This window comes from Falco rusticolus, chromosome 6 (assembly GCF_015220075.1).
Source record: "Falco rusticolus isolate bFalRus1 chromosome 6, bFalRus1.pri, whole genome shotgun sequence".
NCBI classification, from domain to species: Eukaryota; Metazoa; Chordata; class Aves; order Falconiformes; family Falconidae; genus Falco; species Falco rusticolus.
Window position 1 is genome coordinate 10,388,460 of NC_051192.1, and position 27,093 is coordinate 10,415,552.

At 40.1% G+C, this 27,093-nt stretch overlaps 1 protein-coding gene across 3 annotated transcripts in view; it reads right to left on the reverse strand.

Moving 5' to 3' along the window:
• DISC1 (DISC1 scaffold protein) overlaps positions 1–27,093 on the reverse strand; it is a 205,600-nt gene that overhangs the window by 21,005 nt on the left and 157,502 nt on the right. For 2 of the 3 annotated variants that reach the window (XM_037392564.1, XM_037392565.1), the window contains exon 11: positions 5,436–5,676. In XM_037392564.1, the coding sequence (XP_037248461.1) occupies positions 5,436–5,676 (241 nt within the window). Of the gene's footprint in view, positions 1–1,410; positions 1,487–5,435; positions 5,677–27,093 lie in introns of all 3 variants that reach the window. The other variant, XR_005104969.1, reaches the window with a different exon arrangement.

Below are 27,093 nucleotides of genomic sequence, written 5' to 3' on the forward strand. Positions count from 1 at the left end.
ATAGACTGAGACAAGTTTTTCTGTCTTATGGATCCATACACCATTCAAGAGTGCACAGAATTTTTTTCGGCACAAAACCCTGTAAGTGATTTTGGGCAGGAGAAACAAGAGACCCCACTGATGTTTTGTATTGGTAACACATGCTAACTACAGTCAGTTCCTCTTTCAAAACTTGCTTCATCTGTAAAGTCTATAAGAAATTAGGCAACATTTCGTTGATCGGCTGAAGAGCAAAGAAATTTGATGTTGACGTTATTGGAAAATCGTTAGTTCTTATCACACATAACAGTATTGAAAATCTTTAAATAAGCTGAGATATGGATATTGATTTGATAGGGCAATATTTAGTATCGTAGCTATGTACATACATATAAACAATGAAGTGCAAAATCATTATGCTGCCCTAAGATCGTTATTATTATTATTATTATTACTGGGTACTATTTTCAGTAATTTATCTGAAAAGTGGTTGCTTAGATTTCTTTTACCTGTAATATTAATTTTCTAATGATATTTTTACTGCTAAATACATGTAAGCATTAAGTGTACTGAGATGCTAGGACCTCTGGCTAAAGAGATCACATTTTTACCAGCAGATACTACACAACAGTATCACGTACAGCCAAGCGGCACACTGCACTGCACAACAACGCATGTGAACATACAACAATGATGTGACCGTTGTGTACAAGCCCCGCTGCCTGTTGCTACAGAAATCCCTTCCAGCTTGGATCAATACAAAAAAACACTCAAATGCTGACTTTTACTGACGCTTAATGCTGACATTTAAAATGAAGATTAAATTTAAAGTTTCCAAATTATTTTTGAAGCTCTACAAATACAACGTTTAATTAAAACTCGAATGAATGTACAGTTGATTTAGCTTTCTAAAGGCTTTGTCCTTTACACATTGCACATTTGCCTCCTGGACCACTGGCTATCTCAATGCCCAGTAATAAGGTACAGCCTGCTGACACAGGCTTTCTTGGTGCTTGCTATTGCTAAATTCTGAAAAATGTTGTCTCATATCCTGTGATGACTTTGTTTTAATGACAGACACCACATTAAATATTCATTTATTTTTTTTTCTTCAGGATTGTCCACTTAGTATCACTCAGAACTGTTCTATAAGATTCAGTATCTTAAAAAAAGTGAATCACGTGAAGGCCTTGCAATTACAGAACATCTTCCCAGCACCACAGTGCTCTACAACAGACCCTGAAACATCATCCCAGATGGCAAAACTGAAGTAGCCAGAGGTGAGGAAAAAACAGCAGCCCTTACTCTCACCCCTGTTCTCTGCCGCTTTTATGGTGAAAAAGTGAAAAATGATCTACAAAGAATTCTGGTGGTATAACTATCACAAATACTGACTTACAAAAGGTAACACTACCAAATTTTGGGTTTTACCTTGTAACTTTAATCACCTCAATTTTCTTGAAATCTAGTAGGTGTTGCTTTCCTTCATAGTGATTAAGAGGGAGCACTGCACAGCATGCCAGATAGCAGAAGAAGAAGAAAAAAGGATAGGTCAGAAACTCAAGCCTGCAGCTGCACACATACTCATGTTCATTAAGATACTTGATGTTAAGGAGGTCCCAGCACACACACATCTCTCTGCTTATTAGTTATCATTCGTGTTCCTGGTGTTACAAAAAGGGTTTGCTTACACATAATCAACAGGCAAATAAAAATAAAAAGAGCAAGATATCACAAGAAATGGAACAAGCAGGCATTAATGTCTGAAGAGAAATGAAGTGTTACTGTGTATTTTAGAAATCACTCAGGTATGTATCTAACTATGTAATAATGATCATCACAGCAGCTTCCACCTCACTGCCATGTCACCTGGGCAAAATAATAAGCATGGAACATTTCTGGGATGAAAACTGGAACCCGTCTTTTAATTCCTCAGAGACTTGGGAGAAAATCATGCCCAATTAGCCACGGAAAGACTAACTGTAACTGCAGTGATGGGGCACCCTAATTTCATCAAGATAGCTACCAGCTGGAGCGTACACACTTATATGAAAATTCAAAAATCTGTATCAAATACATTAGACAACAAGCTGACGTTCACATGACTGAGGCCAGTAATATTGTCTGTAACTTTGCTTCCGCATTTTGTAAAAATACTATAATGAGTTATCTGTAATTAAAAGGAACACATCTTAATTTTTAAATAACTCAGAGTGTTCCACAGGATGATTTTTTTCTGGCCTCAACAGGCTGAGATGCCAAAGCATGTGATTGTCTTCCCTGGTTAACAGTCAGTGTTATAAACAAAATGTAATTTACTGGATTATTTTGGGATGCCCGAGTCTACCATGTAAATAAACTGGGGGGGTGGGAAATCTGTACTGTCTTAGAAAACACCATTACGAAGACTATAAAATAACTGTTGACAGTTAATAAACCTGTGGTCGCACATGACAGTAAAATATCTGAACTTTCAAAGAATTTATACCTTACATATTTTATACCAGAACATGCCATATTTTATGATCTAGTGAGGATATTTAATTAAAAATTAAAAATGTACCCTCTGCAAAGCGATATCTGAGCATCTAAGTGAAGGGTTCTTTCCATTCATCTGGTTTGCTTTTCTTACTATTGTTATGTTTCTTATTTGTTCTTTGTTTTCTAATGAAAGCTATACAGCAAGACAGTGACATGTGAGAAAGCAGTATTTGTAGCATACATCAACAAAACCAATATCCAGATACTTAGCCAGACACAACATGATAAATAACTGGAGAGCTTCATTTATGGCATTTCACCATAAAGGAAATCAATCACCTGGGAACGAAACGTACCTTCCGAGGCATATATAATACACATGCTATTATTACCCTTTCCTATATTGTTTTGGAGCAAGTAATTCAGTAACCTCTAAATACAAAGAACACCACTCCTTCCTTCTGCTTCAGTGACCAACAGCACCCCAGGAGTTGCTCAATGGGGAACAGAGGGGACACAGCTGAAGAGAACAGTCATTCTGGAAATATGGGAACCGCATCGAGCTACTCCTCTCACAGGGACACCACAGCCTTGTGGAATAATATCAGACCAAGTATTCTGACAGACACATGCTTTTCTATTACATATCCCCACTCGCTGATACATGGCTACAGAAAGGTTCACTAGTAATGGACAACAATAAGTTTTTCCATGAAAGCCATGTGGATGGATAAATTTAGAGACTAAAAGCCACCACACCCCTTTTTTTTTTTTCCCCCACAAGCATGACATTAGTTTTAAATAAAAAAATACAATACCATATAACACTTGTAGCACTTAAATGCTACAGAAGTAGTTGTCTTTCAACTAAGCCCGTTTACAGGTCAAGACATATTGTCCCTTGCACTTCAACATGTTCAAAAGTGGAAGTCAGCATGATCTGTCATGTGTCAGGTTTTCTGATTGTTTTTATATTCTGCCTTGTGATGAACTATGAGATGTTAGGGAACGTTATGCTATAGCTCTTCTCTAAAAGTTGAGATACGGCCTGTCACTGAGATCCTCAGCCTTACTACCTAAAGTGTACTCGTTTGGGTAAAAATTCTATACCCTACAAGTTAAAAATCCCAGCTCCTGAAAGTATAAAAGCAAACCCTAATGCCAGAACCAGAATACAGTCTATATGTTGGGGTTTTTTATGGTTGCAATGGGTTCAGTCATCACCGAGGCATTACCTTGGCCTCACTGGCCAAAGCTGCAGGCAGCACCGAAGCAGAGAAAGGCTAGTTGAGTAAGCCACGATAAAACATCCGTGTTGCTCAACTCCTTCTAAAAGCTGGAAAATGAATGGTCTTACACTAAGAAAACTGCTTCTTCTTTGCTTTCAAGTTTGTCAGTCCTAGGAGCACTGTGGGCACAGAGTCAGGAATACCTCCACAGGTCCTTCACTGACAGGCATTTTCATGTTCCTATTTACAGATCAGCTACTGGATTTTGGTATATTCTCAGTGGAGTTGATGCAGGATAGCAGGACAGGCCAGATCCCAGGCAAAGACATTTACACCACGAAGTTTAAGCACCTAGATGAAGAGCTGAAGTTAGGGGGTAGGCTCCCTAAGTTCCCCCTATGGTCAACATAGACAGGAAATTATCAAAAAGCAAGTTCAAAAGGAGAAGCCTAATGAAAGCACTGCAGATATGCTTTCCTTTTCCATTAAACACAGGAGGAGCCTGTCCCTCTTGAGTCCTGCACCTCTCTCCAGAACCAAAAGTCACCTCACTTCAGCCGCTTAGATGTCATTCAGGGATAGCAATGCTGTTTTCCAGGGAAACGACCCGGACTTGCAGGGGTGACACAGATGATCACCTACAGCACAAATCTCAAGTGCTACAGAAACAGCCACAAACCCCCAAACCCTTCAGAGCTTCTAAGCTGCACTTTGGAAAGGGCAGCACAGCTTCCCATAACAGAACTCCTCGTATTACTTCAGTGGACTCATCAGGAATACAGTAAGAGAGGGAAGAAAAAAAAATGCAGGGGGTGGGAAATCAAAGCCACAGCTGACCATTTCCAATAAAAATGTTCTCTATGTGGATCCAGTCTGTAAAGCTTTTTCCATAGGAAAAGGCTGCAAGTTACTATTGAAGCTCAATTTAAAAACAGAATTTTACTAACAAGAGGAGATTTTAGAGTAAGTTAAGGGCCTGCTTTCCACCAAATCTCAGCCAGTATGAATGCAAAATCAAGCATCAGCTTTCAATGTAACATACAGTTCAATGGCTCTTAACATCAGGTACAATTAAGCACACTTTTAATTTTTGTCAACTCCTGCTGAAGGGTCTTTTTGTCACAGTGGTGCTGCGGGATGATGAAGCTTTTTAACAACTTGTTTACCTTGGCAGTGCAGTTAAAAGATTATTAGGTAGCTGTACATTTTTCAAATAAGTATGGCATTCCAGAGCAGAAAATTAAAAGAAATTTGACAAACCTTTTAAGTCTCATGATTTTTTTTCCTCCTTTTATTTGTTGGATGCTGGAAGCCTACCAGCATCTGAGCTAGGAAGCCTTTGACCATTTCACTGGGGGAAGAAAACTTACTCTCTCCCCAGTTCAGCTAACTCAGATCCAGGAATACAAGTCACCAAAACTAACTCAGAGTGTAACTTGTCAGTGAGATGAGGAACAGCTGACAGTTTCTGTTAAATACATAATCGTTTTTCCTTTTAATCCTGATGTACATTCTGTATTTATTGCCTGAATAATTTCCACATATTAAAAAGACTGATGGTGAAAGGAAAAAGGGTTGAAGGGCTTCTGAGAAGCTAATGAGCTATTTTATTCATGTTGCATATTGGAGGCCAGATGTTAAGTTCATACTTAACCTACCCTGCTGACCCATCACCCAGACTCAACTCCTCTCAAAAGGAAAACCAGCATTATTGCTTGAAATGCAGCTGTAGACTATTTCAGATACCTCTTTTAGCTCGCTGTGTTTGGGGCAGGGAACAGTGCCCCACTCTGCGCCCTTTGGAAAGCAACCTTCTTTTCTTTTCTCAGACTCAGACGGGCCATCAGCAGTCGTCTCAATCTCATCCATTTGGTTCTCCTCTTCCTCAAAAACACAACTGGTTTCTTTCAGTTGAAACCCTCGGATCAACAGCTGACAGGCCTCCAAGTCAGCTTCCCACACTTTTTGGAGTAGCTGGCTCCCACAGCTGAAATAAAAGCCAAAAGAAAATAAAACTGCAGTTCAGGGAGAATAGTTGCTATTTCAAGTAACTTTTGGGATGGCTGCTTGTTATTAGATAGGAAATACAAGGAAAATAAAAACAATGAAAAAGCAACAGCAGCTCAAATGCTTCCACAGAGATAACACAAGCTATTTCAAACTGAAGAGCAGCAAAATTACGGCCTTATTGCAAAGCTGATACCATAAAATACTTTTGTGGTAAGATGTTGCTTCCAACTGTACGGCATACACTGGCTACGTGTGACCTTCCCCTGATCAGACACAAGTCCAGAGCTCTTGTGATCACACCCAGGGCTTCCTTTGCGCTATCAGATACACAGGACTGTCAGCCTACGAGCAGTCACCTGTTTTTCCTGAATTTGATGTAGAAGATCATGCATGAACAATCTCGCTGTTTACTGCATTAAATCACCTCTAACTTTTGGAAAATAGGTACACTAAGTTTCCTGTTAAGACTGAATTGTGCTTTTTCAGCTCTGGTCAATGAGTTGAAGTTAGCTTAAACTATAATACCCTTTCTTTCCTTCTGCCTTATACTTTTGAACATTGTCCTTCTCTCTCGCTAATTTGCTTTGGTTTTTTTCTACTTTGTTATGCCACCAAAGAAAAAACCAAAAGTATTTGGAAATTCAAAATACCAAACTTCTTCATATTTTTAATTCATTGATCATCTCTCAGAGATGTCCATGTCCATTACAGATACTGCTCCTGAGATCTGTCCAATGGGTATTTTCACCTAATGTAAATGGGCATTCTAGGCACAGATAGTTTTTCAAAACAAAGACACTGAATACTAACATCACACTGCTCATAAGAGATGTGGTCACAATTCCATTTAATACATGTTGTCTCCAAGGAACCAAAAAGATTAAGTTGCCTGCTAAAACACAGCAGATTGGTGGCAGAGCCTGGGATGGGACTTGGAAGCACCAATTCCCACGGCAATACACACTTCCAGACAGATTTCAATGCTAATATCTAAAAATGGCAATATTTTTTTTCACAGTGCTTTTCATATTATATAATTTACTCTGTAACTGTAAGCAGAGTGACTAAAAGAAGGAAAATAAGTTTGATTTCAACTTTTCTGACTAAATTAAAGACCAGCTTATCTTTTATTCGAAACAAAGGATAAAGGAGCTACACTGCTCACAATGAATTCATTAACCTAACAAAGGTACGTTTTTAACTCTACAAACTCTACAAAATGCCAAGCTGTAAAATTCACACTGCAATATTTTGAGACTGAGAGCAAACTAAAGCTCCAAAAGGTAAGCTAAGCTATTTCATCTGTGCTTAGAGTCAGTATATGTAAGTTTACTGAAGGCAGAATGCAGCATGAGGTCCACAAGTTGATCTCCCTCAAAGACTTCAGGGTATGACTGATTAGAAAGCAAAAAAATCTTCACTGGGTTACACTTCTGTGTTCTATCCAGGTAGCATTTCACTTACCATGCCAGAAAAATAAAATAACCCCAACTGTTTCTGTACTCATCAGTCACATCATCATGGTTACACAGTCAAAACATTTCCCTGCAGATATACATAAGCCCATTTACTCGCTTTTTGGAAAAGTCTGTTTGCAGCTATATATGGCTTATTATTAAAGGTTCAGAAAATACACCAGAGACCTAAATCATAATTTCCAGCGGCTAGCCTGCTTTGGCTATTCAATTTAATGAAGAGCTCTATTGACAAAACTAGGGCAGAGATAGTGATGTATGCAGTATTTACAGTGGAGAAGATGAATAGCATATATAAAATACAGCATAATGGTGCCTGGGATGCTGTTATGCGGCCACAACTCCAACTCATCGGTCAACATGCTTTTGGCAGCGTCTAAGTTTTACACCTGTTTTAGTAATCAGCAATTACGGAACATACCACTAATAGCTTGCTTTTATTTTAAGGGTATCTTTGTTTTACCGTTGTATCTGTAGAAGCCTGATACATCTTGAACTCAGATTCTAAGATGCTATGCTGACCTTTTCAAATGAAATCAGTGAACAGACACATACTTGGATATTTAGAACATACCTAAGTCCGAGGACTCTGCATCTTTTCGGCTGTATTTTGAAACTCAGTGCCTAGAAGCATTTTTTCAAACACATTTTTTGAATGAAAATTACTTGAAAGCTGCAAATAGCTGATAGCAAAACACATTCCAAATAATTATTAAAAATAATATTGTCCCCCAAATGCAAAAATCTTTAGCTTTTACAACAAGTGTAAATCAAGCTTAATTGAATTTCAGAGTTTGGTTTACTCATGTTCAATCCACACTAAGAGTGTATTTGCAGTCTCCATGAAGCCAAAAGTATCTGGATGCCTGTACTAAACACAGGGAATTTTTTCAAGGTATGCAACTTTTCAAACTGATGGATCAAGATTGGAGTAGATTTTACATTATTCCTATACTCATAAATATTTTATGATGTATCAAACTCTAGGTGTTATACACCTGTCTGTACATTATTATCAAAGTGGCATATGTGGGAAGCTCAATGGAGCCGACAGGAACAATTTGCTGGAACGCACAACAAATTACAACCCATCAAGTATTTATACATAGCCAGCAACAACAAAGCATAGCTAAATCTCCTACTGACTGTGAACTTCCAAGTGCCAGAGTGCTCACGAGTCCAAAGTGCCAGGCTTTGTACAAACCCCAAACAGATTACAATGATTACAAAAAAAGAACGGCTTTTAAGTTTAAAACAAGCAGCAAGAGCTAGGACACAGATGAGGATGTTCAAATAAACAGTGGACTGAATATGGCATGTCATACTGCAATAGTTTAATTAGTTACATCGGTAACTAATTAGTCTAATCACTGTCAAGCACACTGAGGTAGCACAGTGAATGAGCATTTTAAGGACTTCAAGGAGGCCAATGAAACAGGTCAGTGGATATCTAAGATCTCCATCCCTCCATGAAGGAATCACGTAAGAAGGGCAAAAGATGCTAATATAAAAACATAATGGGCAAGTGATTGATACCGATGTGGTTTAACATCTGCAGATGGAAGTCAGTCTTTCGATATAAATAAAAAAAAAAATAAAAGACTGAGCAGGTAGTAAAAGATTGTGAGCAGCCTTGACATTGAAGGCTAGTAGTTATGTTTGATGTGTCAGGATAGAGGGAACCAATGGAGAAAAGCAAAGAAAGTGAAATGATCAGAAACACAGAATGAGGGGGGGGGTGGGAGGGGAGCGACAGTCACTGCCAGTCATTGCAGCGGCAACAGCACTTTAAATGGATGAGAATAGGGCAAGACTGCTTTTGTCAAGTCATGGCCAGGGAAATGGATGTTGAAGTAAGGGAGATGCAAGATTCGACCAGGGTAATTTTTTAACTCGATAGATAGCTAGGACGGGTCTTATCTCAAGGATACTATGCAGAAAGAATCTACAAAAGCAGGCCTAAGTTGACTTGAGGAATGACTGAGACATCCACAGCAACACGAAAGGACGCAGTAGGGAGAATTCCGGATTAGGTCAAGTTGATGATGATGAAAAAGCTGTCAGAGAAAGAGCTGTTTATGGTTAGGAGGAAATGAATGTGGAACAGAGAGGTTTATCCTTCAGTTCTCGTCATAAAGTGGCAACTCAAATTGTAACTGCAGATGCCTTTACCAAGTCTCAAGTTGTTTTCTAAGAAACACCACCAAAGACCAGAGGGTACAAGGAAACTAGAGGCTATCTTGAATCTACACCTAACACTGGGTGAAATTCACATCGGGAAACATATACAGCAAGGATTCTCTCTCTTTCCTTGAAGCCCAAAGAACACTGCTTCGCTGACTTTTCCCAAGATTCCCAGAGACATCAATGAGGGCTCTCTATGTGGCTCTCAGCACATTATTCTAAAGCTATTTATAGTGCTAACTGGAACTACGAGAACACAACTTTCCTATTGAGGACTCTGCATACATACAAAAAGGCACATTCAGTTCCTGAACATTACAGCCTAAATGAAAACATGCCCGTGTAAAAATAGCCAAAAGCTTTTATATTAAACCCCACTTTAAAAAACAAAACAAAAACAACCAAAACAAAACAAAGTCTCCAAAAATCTCCAAATCTCCTCAAAAGAAACTTGGAATCAACCTAGTGAGATGTCAATACTTGTAAATCTCATCATCTCTAGTTTTCAGGAATGCCCCTTGGTGAGCGAATTGTTAAAAGTGGTTTATAACACCCTGAGGTCAACACTGTGTGTTGATAGATGATGATGATGTTTATTTTAAGGGAAACCCCTGTAAGAAGCCACATCTTGAAAGCCAAGAGAGCAAGACCGAAGCTAAAAGGTTACATAGCAAGACACCCATTTAGAAAGTGCATAAACAAAAGCTAACTTATGAGGGGAGATTAACCATCACCGAGAAGAAATACTCTAGACAAACTTCCTTCTAAGAGGTGAGCCACACATTCAGGGAAGCACGTACTTACCTTTTCCCAGTACCTGGCAAACGTGTTAACACTGCTGCACTGACCCTAAAGGCAGTTTTCTCTGACAAGAAAGCAAATAAAATGCAGCAAAAATAGTCTGGCAGAAACAACAGGGGTTTTCGTTACAACAATTAAAATGACTGGAAAGTTTTGAGGCTTGCAGAAAACGGCAACGTGAATCAAAAGACTTTGCTCTCTACCCCCATTCTTTGTTGATCTATTGTACAAACTGGGGAAAGTTTCTCTATATTTTGGTCACTCACTTCTATTTATATTTTGCACCACAGGGAAGGAACTAGCTCTTCTTGCTCTACATCTAGTTATGTCTTTGTTGCTTTTTCTTAAGGCAACAGCCATGCAGTGAACAAAGGCAGCAAGGAAAAAAACCAGTATGGAGTAATAATAACACTTACAGGAAGGCAGGCAACCATATTCCTTTAGCAAAAATCCACCCCTCTGATTTGATTTATCATATTAACGTACAGTCATGCATTAATAACCCTTCTTACATTTAACAAGTATGTAGTACTTCAGGAATATGTTTGGCTTCTCTCCTTCATAAAAAAAGGGTTCCAGCCTTATCAGTGTTTGTTCTTCAACCTCAGCTGCCGTATTTTAAGATGCCTACAACCAAGCTGTTGAACCAACCAAGGACTACAGTGTTCCTACCAGTGGCTCACATGAGAGTCTAAGGAGAGGGAGGCACATAACGCGTTTTCCCCACCTGGCTGGTATGCATCAGCAGACTGATACGGGAGAAGGTACAGCTAGGGTTCATCAGACCACAGCTCTCAGCTGATGAGCATAAAAGAGAGAAGAGAGAAGGTACAGGAAAAGGGACAAAGAAAATGTGGACTTTATCCGAACAGCAAAACTTTTTTTTTCCCCTTTGCCTGCAAACTAGAAAGTCACCTTTTCTAAACATCTGAAATCAAAACCTTTTGGTTTTTTCTTCTTGCGGGTCTCCCTAATCCTATAAACCCTTTCATACAACCTCAGTTTCACAATTCAATTCCTTGCATTGTGCCTCTTCTCTCCAAACTCCTCGGGAGCTGAAAAATCTCATGAACTGACCTCATGCTGTTCTGACCATACAGTTGCTCCCCACTACAGGAGACATTCTTCATACTCCCTTATTTCAAAGCTCACCGACAACACTCGTTTGCTGTTCAGCCCTGTTCCTGCATTTCTCCATGTAAAAACAAGACTCACTCCTAGAAGGTCAGGAGACTCCACACTCCCCTCTCAGATGACAACGTGCTCTAACCTTGGAGACCAGCTACAACTCCTAGGCAAAGTGAGAAGCTTGCAGTACTTTTCTCTGGCACAAGCCATTTGCATCTCTGACCTTGCCTTCTCCCTTCAAAACATACAATAAAATCTAGAAAGCAGCAAGTAGATGATCCTCTTTAAATGTGATGTTTGAGCTACTGGAGAATACTCTGGACCAGAACCACAAGAAAGCCATCATCACAATCCCCATCAAACTTCTAGACACCTACATCTTCAACATCTAAAAATTTTGCTCGGGGCTGACTTTTCTAATATCTAAACCTTATTAAGCCACAGGTATGTCCTCTGCACAGCAGTCCTATCCAAAAGACATCCAGAACACCCAGACAAGGACACCGTAGTGCAGCACAGAGACATGGATGCTACTTTCATGCAGCTGGAAGAACGGGTGGTAGCAGTGACTCTGCTTCCTACAGCAGCACAGGAGCAGAGGCAAATGCACATAAAGGGACAGATTTGAGGAAACATGTGAGCAGAGCCCCCATCCCAGCCCTCAGTGTGGTGGCTATGGCATCCTCCTCTACTCAGGGATGCAGCAGGGTAGAGTATACCTGGAGATGCAATAGGCAGAGTACCTGGAGCCAGGTATCCTGTGCCTCTGTTGAGTGATCTAACCTCTATAATATTGCTAGGGAACACCCACCACAGCCTTTTAGGTTATGTTGGGATTAGGAGCTATCACTTCTTGGCTTTGTGAGCAAAAGAAAGACCAACAGTTCAATTCCCTCCTTGCCCATACTCACCAAATTTCAGACAAGACCTAGAGGAGAACCCCAGATACGAGCAGACACCAGCTTGTCTGAACACTGTAGACACCCTAGGTACAGTATAAAACACACTTAAAGAATGGAACTGAAGTGTAACAAAACTACTTTGGAAGGGAAAATGCCACTGAAACACTGCACAATCTCCTTCAGGCTGCTGCTGCCTGCTGCATGGACCTTGCTTCTCTCACATCTCTCTCCTTACCCCTGTCTGAACTTTCACTCCAGGGACACTGTATTTCTGCAGGTCTGGCCAGAGGGACAACCTCCACAGGTCTTCAGACTCCTTTCATTTGAAAAACCTAACTCCTTTCTTCCCTGCCTCTATATTCTCCCTCCTCCTGTGCTGTTACCTAGCAGGTAACATTGCCATTTTATTACTTTTGGTAGCTCCAGGTAGTGTCTTCAGATAAAGAACCTCTGAAAGCCCATGCACAGAATAAGTGTATGCTGCACTATACAATTAACTAGCTGAGAACAGCTAAATTAAACATTGTTTATATGTACTGTGTTCTATTTATAAACAATTTTAATTGTATTGTTTTATCCTTGTGTGAAGGACTTCATAGTACATGAAGATGGATGGATGGATGGATGTGAAGATGTACATATATGAAGGAAATAAGCCTTTTTAGCCTGTACAAATACTTTCCTTTTAGCGTAATGGTAGTGACATTGAAACAAAACCAATGTACCATGTAACCATTATGTATTTCACAGTACTACAAAATGAGGGACAGAGTTTTCAAATCTGCACACCAAATTGTCAAAGTGAGGTAAGCATAGGGGAACTGTGAGTGCAAGCAGTTTCCTCCTCTGGATTTGTAGCTGAATGATCTCCATCAGCAGCTGAGATACGTCATTGAGAATACAGCCTTAAATGCAGAAGGCAAGACAAACTGTGCGTTAAGTGGGAGGGCTGGAAGTAAATCACCCAAGACCAACTGGAAGTAGGACGATCATATCTGATCTCCTTCCAGAATTCCAGTTTTCTCTCTAGTTCCACAGATTTTGACTTAAGGAAGCAATAACATAATAATAAATGTTAATAAGGCGATGAACCAGATCTAAGTTGTACTCTCTCCCATAAATTCCACACTCCCCACCCCTACCCCCACCCCCCAAAGAAAATCTAATTTTTTATGTAACGCATCCAAATATTTCTCACATGAAGAGTCATTGCATTCTCACATTAATATTTTTAATCTGTTTGGGGCATGTTGTATATATGCATAATGAGGTTACACCACCAATTCTATAAATTGCATGATTAAGAAAAAATGGATAAACACATTCTATTATGATGGATGGATTCTAAGATTCCTAAGGAAGCTTCTCAGACCTTTCAACTTCATAAAACATTTCTTTAAAAACTCCTTCCCATTAAGACATTCAGAATTTTTCTTAGAAAGAGCCTAACAACAAAAAATAAGAAATAATATTACTGTAAAAATACATGGCCCCTCACAATGATCTCAGTAAACAGAAAAATGGATCTGACAGAATTTTCTGCCAAATGTTTTAAAAAAATTAAGCCTACCAGCTACGCTCATTATCCACAAGTTCTTCAATTCAGTAAAACGCTACCTACTGCATTCAGGATACTGAAGGATTAGACTCTAAACTGAAATCTAAAAACAATCTGCTAAGAATCATGACATCTTTCTCTTGTCCATAGAAAAAAAACCCCTGATATCAGCATCCTAAGGACAAAACTACCACCTTGTATTTTATGTGAAATGTACATATTTTATGTCTGCTTTTTTCTTTCCTGAAAGGCCTGTCCAAAACAAGGAAGAACAACATTTTTTCTAGTGCTTAAAGCTAATAATGGACATTTGATTAGTCTTATTAAAAAACAAGATACCACACAATACTGAACCATATTTTTGTTGTTTTCTCTTCAATCCTCCAGCCATTTGCTTTACCCAGCACAAAAATTTAATCACAGCCTGTCATCTTCTATCAATATTCAATGTCACTGTTTTATACTTAAATTATCTCCACTGGAAACACAAAATGATAGACTGCTGCAGCTGATGGTTTTCACTTTGATTCTTAATGCAAGGTGGATGTAGGAATGGGACCGACATGTTGAATGCAGAAAATTAAGTAATTTACAAGGGAAGAAGGCAGGCATCTTGCCATAAGAATTTACTGCACAATTTTGTCCCCGCACTTATTGTAAAGTTTATTTTTACTATATGACCTAATGTACAATGTAAAAATTTACTACCTGCTTTCAAGGCTATTTATTCCTGTTTAAAAAAAAGGAATAGAGTAATGGTCCTCTGCCCCTACCTCCACTGAAACATCTATTATAAGTAATCTATTCTGAGAGTAAAAAACTTAACTTTGATAGATGAGGAAAAAGCTACCGGGGAATTCTTCTTATGAAGCAGTCCACATAAAGCCAGCTTTCCAACCCTAGTTTATCATTCACCTCATTCATAATTTGATAAAGCACCTTCAAGTTCGGTACTAACTCTGATAACTCAGTCTGCACCCTGCTTGCCTTTGGCTCCTACAATAACAACAAAGCCCCACAATGTCATTAAACTGTTGAGTTGGAGGGGGGGGGGGGGTTTGACTGGATGGGAATTCCCGGAATGAGATCTTTTTTCTGCGCTACTTAATATTTGATCCCAAATCAGATTTAAAGGAGAGGTGTGAATTAAGCCCTGATTTTGGAAAGCATGCATCTCAGGAACTATCTATTCATCTAAGCCCTGCTCAAACAGCTGAGCTGCTGCACAAGCCTAAATACTGTCACGAGCTTGAACCCCACAAAGGATTCAACTTCTAGTAACTTCCACTGAAACTGAAGCAATTCAGCAGCTTTTAAAGTCACAATCAATTCTAATCCAACAAAATACATTTGTTTCCAAAAGTATGCCACAGGAAGAAAGCACGGGATTTGCATTGAGGCCACATTCTCAGCTGCCACAAATTCACACTGCTGCAATAGCAGCAATGGCTATTTATACTGAGAGAAGAATGCTTTCTTGTTGCAAAGCAATTAGAATAATGAGGCTGATCTCTTATTGTTTATTGCAGTCTCTGACCACAAGTGTTAGGAAGCATATAGAAGGTATTTACAATTCTCCCATCATTTTCATTCACCTCTGTTCTCTGATATGAAATTCAATAGTTTATAATATATTCCCTGCTCTCAAAGAAGAACAGTTTTAGACTTTCAGTGTCATGTGAATTTGGGAATGTGAACCATCCTGTGTACTACTGACTGAGCGGGAATTAGGCATACATAATGATAAAAACAACAGGGCAAAAAAAAATGCCCTTTTAGGAGAGATACAATTGGGAGAGATGACATATTGTCATCATGTGGGAATTTACCTTGAAATTCAACCTTTGTAACCAGGAAGACACACCTGGAAAAAGGAAAGCGCTGGCCAAGTACTGATGTCAATAGCTGTGTGCTTACGGAATTCCTCTGAAACATCCAAGGGCACGATATGACCCACTGTAGCCGCAGGGTCAAATGAGGTCAGGAGCCAAATCCCGCTTTAGCTCAAGAAGAGCAAGAGGGAAAGGGCAGGGTCTACAGATCCTTCCTGGTTGGACGCTGTCAGCTACCACGAACCCTGCGCTGCGAACTTTACCACAAACTTTAAATTGCCAGGACCTGTGTGCCTTCCCAGATGGGCAGAGTACATTCCCAGTAGTAAGTACACTAAGTAATAAATGCTTCCAAACGCTAGTGGGAAAGACTGTCCCAGTGGCATGCAAGATAGAGCTATCCAACATCTTCATACTCATGCTATACAGGTGGTGATATTTTATTTATTTTCTACTTGTTTAATTATCATGATGCTTTTATCTAATTGGCCAGTCAGGACTTTGTGGAAAGTATCATCCAGAGGACGGGAGTATTTAGCGGCACTGCCAGACAGCAGGCAGACGACATCAGACATCTATCCTCATCTTCTTTGACTGCTCTATACCCATTACTACTGTTGATAGCAATCCTGCTCAAGAGAGATGGCAAAACTTCTGAGAAATGCACAAATGGTTTCATGTCTTGTTTTCAGGGACGCACTCAGAAACAGCAGCAGTAGGAAAATACACATCTACCTCTGAACAATTTTCTTGCCAAGTGCAGAAGGGATCAAGTCTTTCTCATTATGTAAATTCACCTACACACAGACAACAAGGGGACCTGGTAAGAGAGCAAAAGCTTAATGCTGTGGACACAGAGGTGACAGCTTTGCACATCCCTCCCCCTCCTCACATAGTCATATCTCCACAACTAAGGTAGGTGAAGGTTTGCATTACATCAGCTTACAGGGAAGGCAACAGCAGGGCAGAGCTGGGCAAGGCCCAGCGATGCTGGTGGCCAAAGAGAAGCACTTTGCATGATGCACTCACCTTATCCTCAGTGAAAATAAAAGGCTGGGAAAAGCCCCACAAAATTACTGGAAGCAGTCATCTGCTTAAGCTGATGTCATTTTACCAATTTTTCAAACTCAGTCCCTAGTTTCTAAAGTGCTTCTCACCTGACACTACACTCTTAGTAAACACCTACAAATAACTCTAGGACCTCCTGTTGCACCAATTTTGTCTTACCTGGATGAGACGATGAAACCACTGTCCTTTGGCTTGACAGAGTATCCAAAGGTAACTCCTCCCAGCTATAGCACACTGCAAATGCATTCTCACGTTGACAGTCTTGGAACTTATCTGCAAACATCCCCTGAAAATCCTAGGATGAGGCCAGTGGCTGAACACTCTTTCTGAAGCACCATGGAGCTGTGAGACAGAACTATCTCCCAGCAAAAGAATTTTTGCATAGGAAATGGAAAACTATTAGAAGCAATCACCAAAGCTCATAGTATCAACCTTCCCTTCATTAATGCAAATAGATGTTAGTGTAGCTATCTATGAGAAAAACTGTGTAGGTTTCCAAATCAAAACCGATGTAACCTACTCTCAAGGAAGAAGCAGCAGCATGACGGCTGTCAGTCATGTTAGACATTCACTGTTAACAAAATGGGATCCTCTCTGCATCGACAATAACAAACCAGAAAATTGAGGAATATGAATTTCAAACTCTTAATAAAATTCATGTAATTCAATCAAATCGAAAAAGATGAGAACACAAGGAAAAGCACAAGTGATTGAAAAAAACCATAAGGAAAACATTGTTTCTGCCCCAAAACAGGGAAATCTCAGCACACTAAAGCAGCAAAGTGATGTAGAATTACTTATTCTTGATGAGGCAAGAGTCTGCAGTGGAGAGGACTACTGTGACGTTAATGAGTTTCACTGAAGTGTTGAACTCTAGCTTTTCAGGCGTGACTGACCAGCACCAGAACAATGCAGCGTAAGAAAAAGGCATACAGAATAAGAAAAGTTCCTAACAAAATCAGAATTACTAAACAGCTAGAGAAGCTATGAACTTTCACCACATTTTCTTTTTAAGCAAGGGCAATACTTTCTGTTTATAGAAGGGGAGACTCAGCCTTGCCCTCTGATGATTTTTGCTATGCTGAGTATAAAGTGAATGGAAGACAAAGACCCTGGAGGCAAGCGGGGCAGGCAGGCAAGCTTGTCCGTGAATAAGCTGCAAAATCCCCTGTCACCTTGCCTTTGCCAATGCTGCACACTAACTACTGAACTTAATTCAGTAACTTCGAAAAAGCCCTAGCCTAGACAAAACCTGAATTAATGTGGACAGAGAGCTACTAAAGGCTGAGTGACCATGTACTTTGCTTTTTCTAAAGCTTTAAGAGATAGTGGAAATTGGCCCAAAATGTGACCTTTTTTTTTTTTCTAAGCAGATCTAGTTTCAATGCTGAGATTAAATCTAACATTTTTAAATCTAAAAAGAACAGAGCTTTCCCCTACTTCTCATAAAACAGTACAGTCATGTGCCACAGTTCCCCCACCTCCCAATTAAAAAGGAAAAAAAAAGAAATCAATATTTGTGATCCAGCATCCCTGAACAGGCAAAATGCCAAGAAAAGAAAAAAAGACAACAACAGCAACTGCTAAGCCTGTAATTCTTGTGCCCTTCTTCACTTTTTATCTTCTCACATAGAAGCCAAACAGTCATTAAAAAACGCTCAGGGCACAACGTATACCAAATATACATCGGTGCAACAGTAACTCTACTAGGACTTAAAGTGGAAAAGTAAATTTTGTGTTATGTCCCCTTCCCAGAGACACCTGCTGGACACAAAATCCTCCCCATCACATCCCTCCCTTTCTGCAAAAATCTCCCTCCACAGCTTCAGCCAACAGATGGTCCCTCAGGAATTAAGACACAGTCCTCCTCCCCTTGCAGCAAGCACTCGTTGTATCACTGCAGACCCAGAAGATCCTTGCTATGTCACATATGGGTTCCAACAATGCAATCGTCTCCTACCTTGTGGAGGCCACAGACAGAAGAAGAAATAAGGGAGTTTTTTGTTTGTTTTTATATTTCTTCTCTTGGTGGAAGAAACAGATTGCATTCTTTGCCCTCCATTTTTACTGCTCATTGAACATGCATTTCATCTATAGATGGGTATAAATATTAGTTCTGCCAGAGCTGACAGACACAGGTTGCAGGATGGGAAGCAGGAGCTGCACCCTGGCACAAGCCACGAGTTTGTCTGTCAGAGGATCTCCACTAGCACATGGCACCAGATCACCCTGAGGATGAAATGTGCATTACGCTGCAGAGGAACGATTACAAATTCTAATCTGCTGCACTTCCAGAGCTGATTTCAATTTCCATCCCCTGTGGGCATTAGCTACACTTCCCACATCCAGAAACATAAGGAACAGCAAAGATTCTCCTCTTTCCTCCAGACCCAGTTAATCTAGGCTAGTCCATTTCCATTAAACAATACCATCAAATTTCTTGTGAGATTATTTGAATTTAAATTTACTAAGAGCTTCCAAGATACAATACTCTTTCAGGACATTGCAAACATTTTCAAATACAACACAAATGACTGTGAAGACAATAAGAACATTTAATGAGAACCTGTATCGTGGTCATGCAAGTCTAAGTTACCTTGAAAAAAAACACCTGCTGTGTTTAAAAGCTGAGAACATATTCTTGCAAATCAAGTGCTTTCTCATATTCCTACTATCCAGCTTCCCCTGTGTTTTAAAGGTAAGAAGAGATTTTTGTGAATCAAGTGCTTTCTCATATTCCTACTATCCAGCTTCACCCCCCCCCCCCCCCATGATATACAGAGGAGGCACATAAAAACAGGTGTGCTAAGGAATAAAGTTGGAAACAAAAGAAAGAAGATAAGAATAAAATTTACAAAGTGGAAATGAGACAAGTGGAATGAAAGGAGACAGAGAAGCCACAAAAAGGAAAGACCAAGAGGAGAATCAAAAAGCCCTCTCTCTTTCAAGACAGAGCAATTAAAGAACAGCAAACAAGAAAGCAGGCAAACATTTAAAGCAGAGGGGGAAAAAAAGAAATAGAGTAAGAAAGGATACTTAAGTTTTTCCTTTTTGTTAATTGGATGCACCGTTGTGAAAATTAAGTTTCCAAAACTATTGAAAAAAGAGGATGTATCTCTCAAATAAGGCTGGGCCAACACAGCAACCAAAACCCCAAATTCACCTGTAATTTATTAACTACCACACTTAGTATTTCACTTTTCATTACTCACAGTTCCCTTTATTCATGAATATTTTGGGCAAATAAACCTCCCTCACTACAATAATACTAAAACAAAAGATCAGTGGGATCTTGCCAATTTTTCCCTCCCCTACAAAAATCTATTTAAAATGCTGGGTTTGTTCACAAGTTCCTATGTTCTTGTTACCAGTTACACAGCTGAAGTGATAATCCTTGAATTCATGATATCATCACCTTTCCACAGCAAAGTAAGTGCTATGACATCAGTTGATGTTTTCAGGCTAGAAAAGAGTATCAGGAAAACGTGAGCCTTTAAGAAACAATAACGCTAGTTTTATGACATTGCCTCTCATGTAAACTGAAGAATAAGACAACTGAAACAAAGCGAATGTGTTGCTCACAACAAGGCGAACTGATTCTCCAAAGTGAAGTGTTTGATCATCTCCGTATGGGTTTGGTGACACTGCAATCCTTTTTCAAGACTACTGAAACCAGACAAGTTTTTGTTGGCGATGCTGGTTAAAGGTTTTATGGGAACCCACCAGCATGATAAAACCTCACAGTATGTTCAGAAGGGGCTGTTTTACTCTAAAGAGCAGCAAACCATGGTTAAGGCAGAACACCTTCAGATGTCCCAGAAGTGTGCAAAAATTTCTTCCAGTTTTGCAAATCTTGCAAGTTATTTACCATATCCACTTCCAGTAGCATCAACTTCTAATTGTGTTCTCCATTTTCAGTATTTAAGATAATCACACCAGACTTAGTCCTGTGGCCCTTCGTTGCAAGGGCAGGCAACACAAGTGATTTCACTGCCACCCAACAGCACTTTTCCAGAGAGGTAAGGGTCACCCATAAGGAACAGCTTGAAGTCACAGGCAAACAACACACTTTGGGAAACCACCCCTATATAACTGATGTTGTATCAAAAAAAAAGAAGTATCCCATACAGACAGGAACAGCTGAGAAGCCATAACGAGATGAGACAGCGAGCTATGCACCCGCAAGGACACTCAGCCTTTTTGCTTGTGCTCCAAGAGCATCTTAGACCAGCTTTGAGACCATCAGCAGTATGAAACACTGTCCCTTCAGCGTGCTCTGCTACTCAGAGCATTCATACCCAGCTCTGCTCCCAGAAACATTGCTGAAACTTAGTAAGTTATAAAGCAGACTTACTACATAAGCTAACAGGATGAATAATAAGGGAAGAGAGTAACTATTTTAACTGTTCATTGTCATGAGAACTGAAATGTGATGTGATGGCAATTAATCCTGACTTGTCCTCTTATGGCATGGGACCCTCAGGACATCAGACATCTTGTCTGAAGGGATGGAGCTCAGTGAAGATCACATCTTCAAACGCATTAAAAACACTGCCTGCCTGAGAGAACCACAAGTTTCTGATACAGAATGCATGCATGTCCTAGCAGACGGAGGAACTAGGTTGCAGCCACATTTGTTCTGAGCTAGCCGAGTGACATTTGATTGAAAAGCTTAAAAAAAAATAAATCAGAGGTGTATGAGATCACGTAAAGCACACCCTGAGCTCAACTTCTGCTTCTTCAGTAAATGCAAGTTGTCCTAATTACACACAATTCCCTTCACTTCAGTGAACGAGGAGCAGCGCAGATGAGCATACCTTACCTAGCAAGAGCAAGGCTCCACTACATTTCCTGTACTGCGTGTCCGTGAGTCATAAAAAGCCACCATTAAGATGAAAACAAACGCTGTTGAACAAAAAAGGAACAAAGACAAACAGCGAAAGAGAGTCGATTAAAAGAAGAAAGATTTTACGTACATTTGCCCAGTTACCAGGTGCTGAATCATGCAACAACAGTAAAGCACAGTCATTGCAATATCGCATCTTACTAGCAGGTGTATTTATTTGTTTTCCCATTCTTGCAGAAGAGCAGAGAAAATAGCTCAATAAAACACCTCTGTGTAATTGTCACCAGTTATTCTTTAACAATATTATTCCCCCAAAATAATTTCATGATTCTTATCTGGGAATTAGAAAAAGCCACTAAAAAGCCCCGTTTTTGTGATGAATGGAAGTCACAGCATAATCTTTCGAGGCCTGGAGAACAGTACAATCACATTAAATTCCCTCAGCTCAAGAAATGTCATCTTTACCTCGGCTGGTACAAAAAAATTGTTTCCATCCTGAGGCAGTTATGATAAGGGATTTAGAAGCCATCACCATGTGGGCCATGAGATACAAAGGAATGCACCGCCGCATATAAAGTGTCTGCGTTGCTCACAATTTCAGAGCTAATGTTCTCACAGCTGCGTATGACTTAGACCAGCTGGGAAGAAAAAAGGGACTAAATGAGTCACTAGAAAGATCTAATATTTTGTCTAACCTGCATTTAACACTCCTGCAGCAGAACTGTTGGTAAGCAAAATAAGATCAGATCATTATCCAGCAAGGGACAGGGGCTGTGTGCTCTCTTGGAAGCGCACTAGAACACACACAGTCTTGGGGGGAGGTAGGCAAAGATGGTATTTCAGTCCTATCTGTGCACTCCTAAGATACTACCAGCAGCTGAAATGACTCTCAGTGCAACCGAGGCAGGTCACAGGTCACACAAAATTACTGCAGGCCATCTGGTACTCCCAGGCATGTCTGCGCTGCTGCGTATACGAGAGGGAAAAGCTTTTTGGAAAGCCTTACTCAGCAGCCTTAGCACAGTCCGCCTCCAGGCTTTCAACACCATGACGTGCAGAACACCAGCAGCCCGAGGTGGAACCTTACCCTTACAGAAGGTAAGGGTCTGTAGATGGCCACAGAGGGGCTTTGTCATTAAAACGCTTGATATTTGCAAGCTTGTACTTGCAGGTTTGGACAACTTGCAGGTTTTGTTGCTCCTCAACAGCATGGCATCGGACTCCAGGCAGGACTTTGGGTGGATGCAGGAGGCTAAAAAGCTCCAGTTGGATACAGGGACCCAACCTCACTGCAGAAAATCATTTCAGTCTCAAGAAACACTTAAATGCCTCATTGTTTAATTAGCAATAAAGGCAGCTCCTTCTGCGGTTTCTGCTGCCTCAGGGTTCAATTCTCCATGACGGGTCTGGCCCTCACACACCCTGAGTACATGCAGAAGGATGAACAATGGTCCCAGGATCTTTGTTTTCTCCTGATGTTTCATTTGCTCTCTGCCTTCCTCCCCCTTAAGATGTATTTTTGCTTCTAAGATGCTCCTTCATTAAATATCATATCTATCATTAATTGGTCAAGCTATGGTTCAGGCATAACTTTCACATTAACATGTAACGCCACTCAGGAAATACGTGGTAAGCCAAAACCCCTAGTTCTTAGGGCAAATGTCAAATCATTCCCAGCACACAAAATGAAATCTGAAGATAACGCTCTCTTCTAACAATTCTGCCACATTTACTCCATCTGCTTAGGAGTGCAAACTTTCACAGATGATCAGTTTCTAATAAGTTTCACAAGGGCCATGTATCCCAAATATGCTTCTACGGATATCTAGCAGATGGATGCTTGAAAAATAAAAGCATTGTTATTTCATCCTAAATCTCATAAAGCTGATTTGCACCATTAATTTAACCTTAGTTTTCTTTGGTATAAAGGAGTATTTAAAAAAAAAAGTACAGAAAGGAAAGTATAAAAAAAATGTTGTTCTTATTTTAAAATAAAATGGCTTATTTCCTTCTACTACTACAAGAACAGCACAGCAGTGTCTCCAAAGGCAAGACTGAGCTAAAAAGCCTTTGGCTGCATGTTTCAGTGAGGTAATCAAATTCCTGATTTTGCAAAGCATTTTATAAGGTAATTGTATTTACTGTGGAACATTTACTAGCTTCTGCCAGGGCAGTGGTCTGAAAGATAATTATTTTTTTTAATTTTACCTTGTTCCACACTCTTGTTTTCATTTCTTCAGCTACCAAATACAGTGCTCAGACAGATCAATCTTTCCATGCACACGCATTCTCACAGCTCCCTCTGCAACAGAAGGGAAATAGACTGAAGCAAGGACAGAAATATAAGGAGATGCAGGGAACACATAAATTGTGACAGACACAATTGCGCAGGTCACATGACTTTCATTGAGATATGTAAGAACTAGCAAAAAACTCAGATTATGATGATTTTTCATGCAGAAATACGTATAAACGGTTTCCTGCTCATTTCAAAAGAGACTATTTCTTTGGTTTCTTCAAAAACAAGTGCATATTTACAAACCACAGTTTAGACTTAGATTCTCACCTCTAAGTACCTAAATAAAAGTAACATGGTACTCTCCATTGATTTTAAAGGTGTTTATTGATACTCCACATTTTGCAAAATCCAGCCGCTTTTAAGTATTGATTTAGGAGACAGCATTTAAGCACAAAATCCCAACCCAAATCTTCTGCTCTTATGGCTTTATAGCTCTCTTTTCCAGGCTAAATTCATGACCCTCAACCATTTACATGACTTAAGCTCATTTATGACAGAACTTGGTGGTTCTTAGAGTTAAATTGTCGAAGCCTGCTTTAGTCACAGTAATGATACAAAGCCCCAGCAGATCCCTCCCTTGGAATGGAAAGAAGTGGGATGAAGAAATACACTTTCTGTTAAAGAACAAGGGTGTCACCAGAAGATGCTCAGCTGACTCTCAATGAGCTAGATCAGACAACTATACTAAACTTCTCTTCTTGAATGGCTCAAGTGATGAGCTGAATTTATCCGAGCAAAATTTCTTGCACTACAGCTATTCATGCAGACGTCTTCACTGAACACAGTTTCATAATCCTAACTATAATCACTTTTGCACATCTCCTGTTTACTAACAAAATGTAAGTGATTTGCAAGGGCTACCATGGAAGACATGGCAATGGTGTTTACAGTCTCAAAAGAGCAGCTAGTAATTTAATATATAAACTCTAGGAGTGGCTTGATGTATATTGGTGACTGAAAAAGAGACAGGCTGAAGGGTTATTACATGTGCTATTTATTTATTCTTTTCTTGAAGGACACTGTCCTCAACAACTGTCAATCCCCTGCTCAGAAAACAAGCTATATTTTAAAAGGAAAAAACAATGTCACGTAATCTGTATACTTAATGGGTGGTTAGTCTTCTTTGGGGTGAAATTATCAGATACTGGACATATTTCCTGTTTTGTCAATGCATATTTTCCCTTTTTTTCTGTATGTACAAGGCTATTAAGAGTACTGTTCTTAATCAAACAGATTAACATTTTATTATGCTACTTGAAAACAGACGCATTTTGTAGGGTGCAGTCAAAAGTACTGCATTTGTTTAAACGGAAAAAAAAAAAGGCACTCCAGTGAATAAGCTAGGTTCCCTCCCCCACCTCCAAAAAAGGAACAAAAAAAATTTAGAAGAAGGATATGTTCCAAACTTGTCTTAAGAGACTAAACAAAAGAGGAAAAAAAAAAAGGGGGGGACACACGGACACACGACACGACACAACTTTTTAATTTATAAAATTGATACTTTAACCTGAATCTTTATTAAAGGTGTTTTGGTCTGAGTTTTCTTCATTAATTCTCTTCTACTATAAAAGTGATCAAAAATTACATTTCTGACAGTTCTACCATATGTGAAGCTATTTTTTTCATTGAAGGGTTTTGAATCTAGGTTATTTCTATTTGAAACATTACCTACCAAAATGATTTTAAATTTAGAAGCTTATTTGAATTAATGCTGCACAGACTTGATCCTCTATTGTTTTCCAAGGCATCCAAAAAAAGTGCATCAATGAGCCAGATGTAAATTCTACCTCTGTCTACAATGTAAATACAAAACTTATTTTTTAAACTTTCCTTAGAGAGTCTTTCTTTAAGTTAGGATATATATCTATATGAAGGAGTAATCTGAGCATATATATGAAGACCCAAAAAAAGCGAAAAAGTCTGTCAAGTTACTTCTCTAAGAGGGGAGAGGAGGGAAAAAAAAGCCTCTTGGGCTCTTACTTACTTTTTTTAATTACTGAAGCTGTAAAGCAGGTGTAGTTAATTACTTAAAGTCCAAAGAACCTTTAAAAAACAAGTATCTATAGCCACTTTATTAGCATAAATATAAAAAGATTTTAAAGCTGTAGTATCTTAGAGACTTCTTTCTGGTAAAATCACTAGAGATTTTCTCTACCCACCAACGTTAAAAGAAATTCTTAGTCCTTAATTACTTGGGATAAACTATTTTTAGAATAATACCATTTGCACATATTGAAAAACTGTCACTGGTTCAGGACTGAATCTTTCCTATCTGGTGTTCCTCAGGGGTTGGTACTGGCACTAGTGCTGTTTAATATCTTTGTCGGCAACATGGGCACTGGGATCGAGGGCACCCTCACTCAGCAAGTTTGCCGATGACACCAAGCCGTTGGGGTGGTTGGCACGCTGGAGGGAAGGGATCCCACATGGAGGGACCTTGACAGGCTTCAGAGGTGGGTCCATGTGAACCTAATGAACTTCAACAAGGCCAGGTACAAAGTCCTGCATGTGGGTCGGGGCAATCCCGAGCACAAATACAGGCTGGGCAGAGAATGGACTGAGAGCAGCCCTGGGGAGAAAGGCTTGGGGGTGCTGGTTGATCCGAAGCTCAACACGGCCCAGCAAGGTGTGCCTGCAGCCCAGAAAGCTGACCGTGTGCTGGGCTGCATCCAAAGATGCGTGGCCATCAGGTCGAGGGAGGTGATTCTCCCCCTCTGCTCCGCTCTCATGGGACCCCACCTGGAGCACTGCATCCAGCTCTGGGGACCCCAGCATGAGAAGGACATGGACCTGCTGGAGCGGGTCCAGAGGAGGGCCACGAAGATGATCAGAGGGCTGGAATGCCTCTCCGATGAAGACAGGCTGAGAGACTTGGGGTTGTTCAGCCTGGAGAAGAGAAGGCTCTGGGGAGACCTTATAGCAGCCTGTCGGTACCTAACGGGCCCGGCCAGAAGGCTGGAGAGGGACTTGTCACAAGGGCCTGTAGTGATAGGGCAAGGGAGAACGGCTTTCAGCTGAAAGAGGGTAGATTTATGTTAGATACTAGGGATAAACTCTTCACTGTGAGGGTGGTGAGGTGCTGGAACAGGTTGCCCAGGGATGGGGCATCCACAGCCCTGTTCAGCCTGGCCTTTGAGCAACCTGTTCTAGTGGAAGGTGCCCCTGCCCGTGGCAGAGGGGTTGAAACTGGATGATCTTTAAGATCCCTCCCAACCCAAAGCATTCTATGATTCTGTGATCCCCAGGCTTGGCCAGCACTGCAGTGGATTTTTTGGGGGAGTTTTTTTGTTGGGTTTATTTG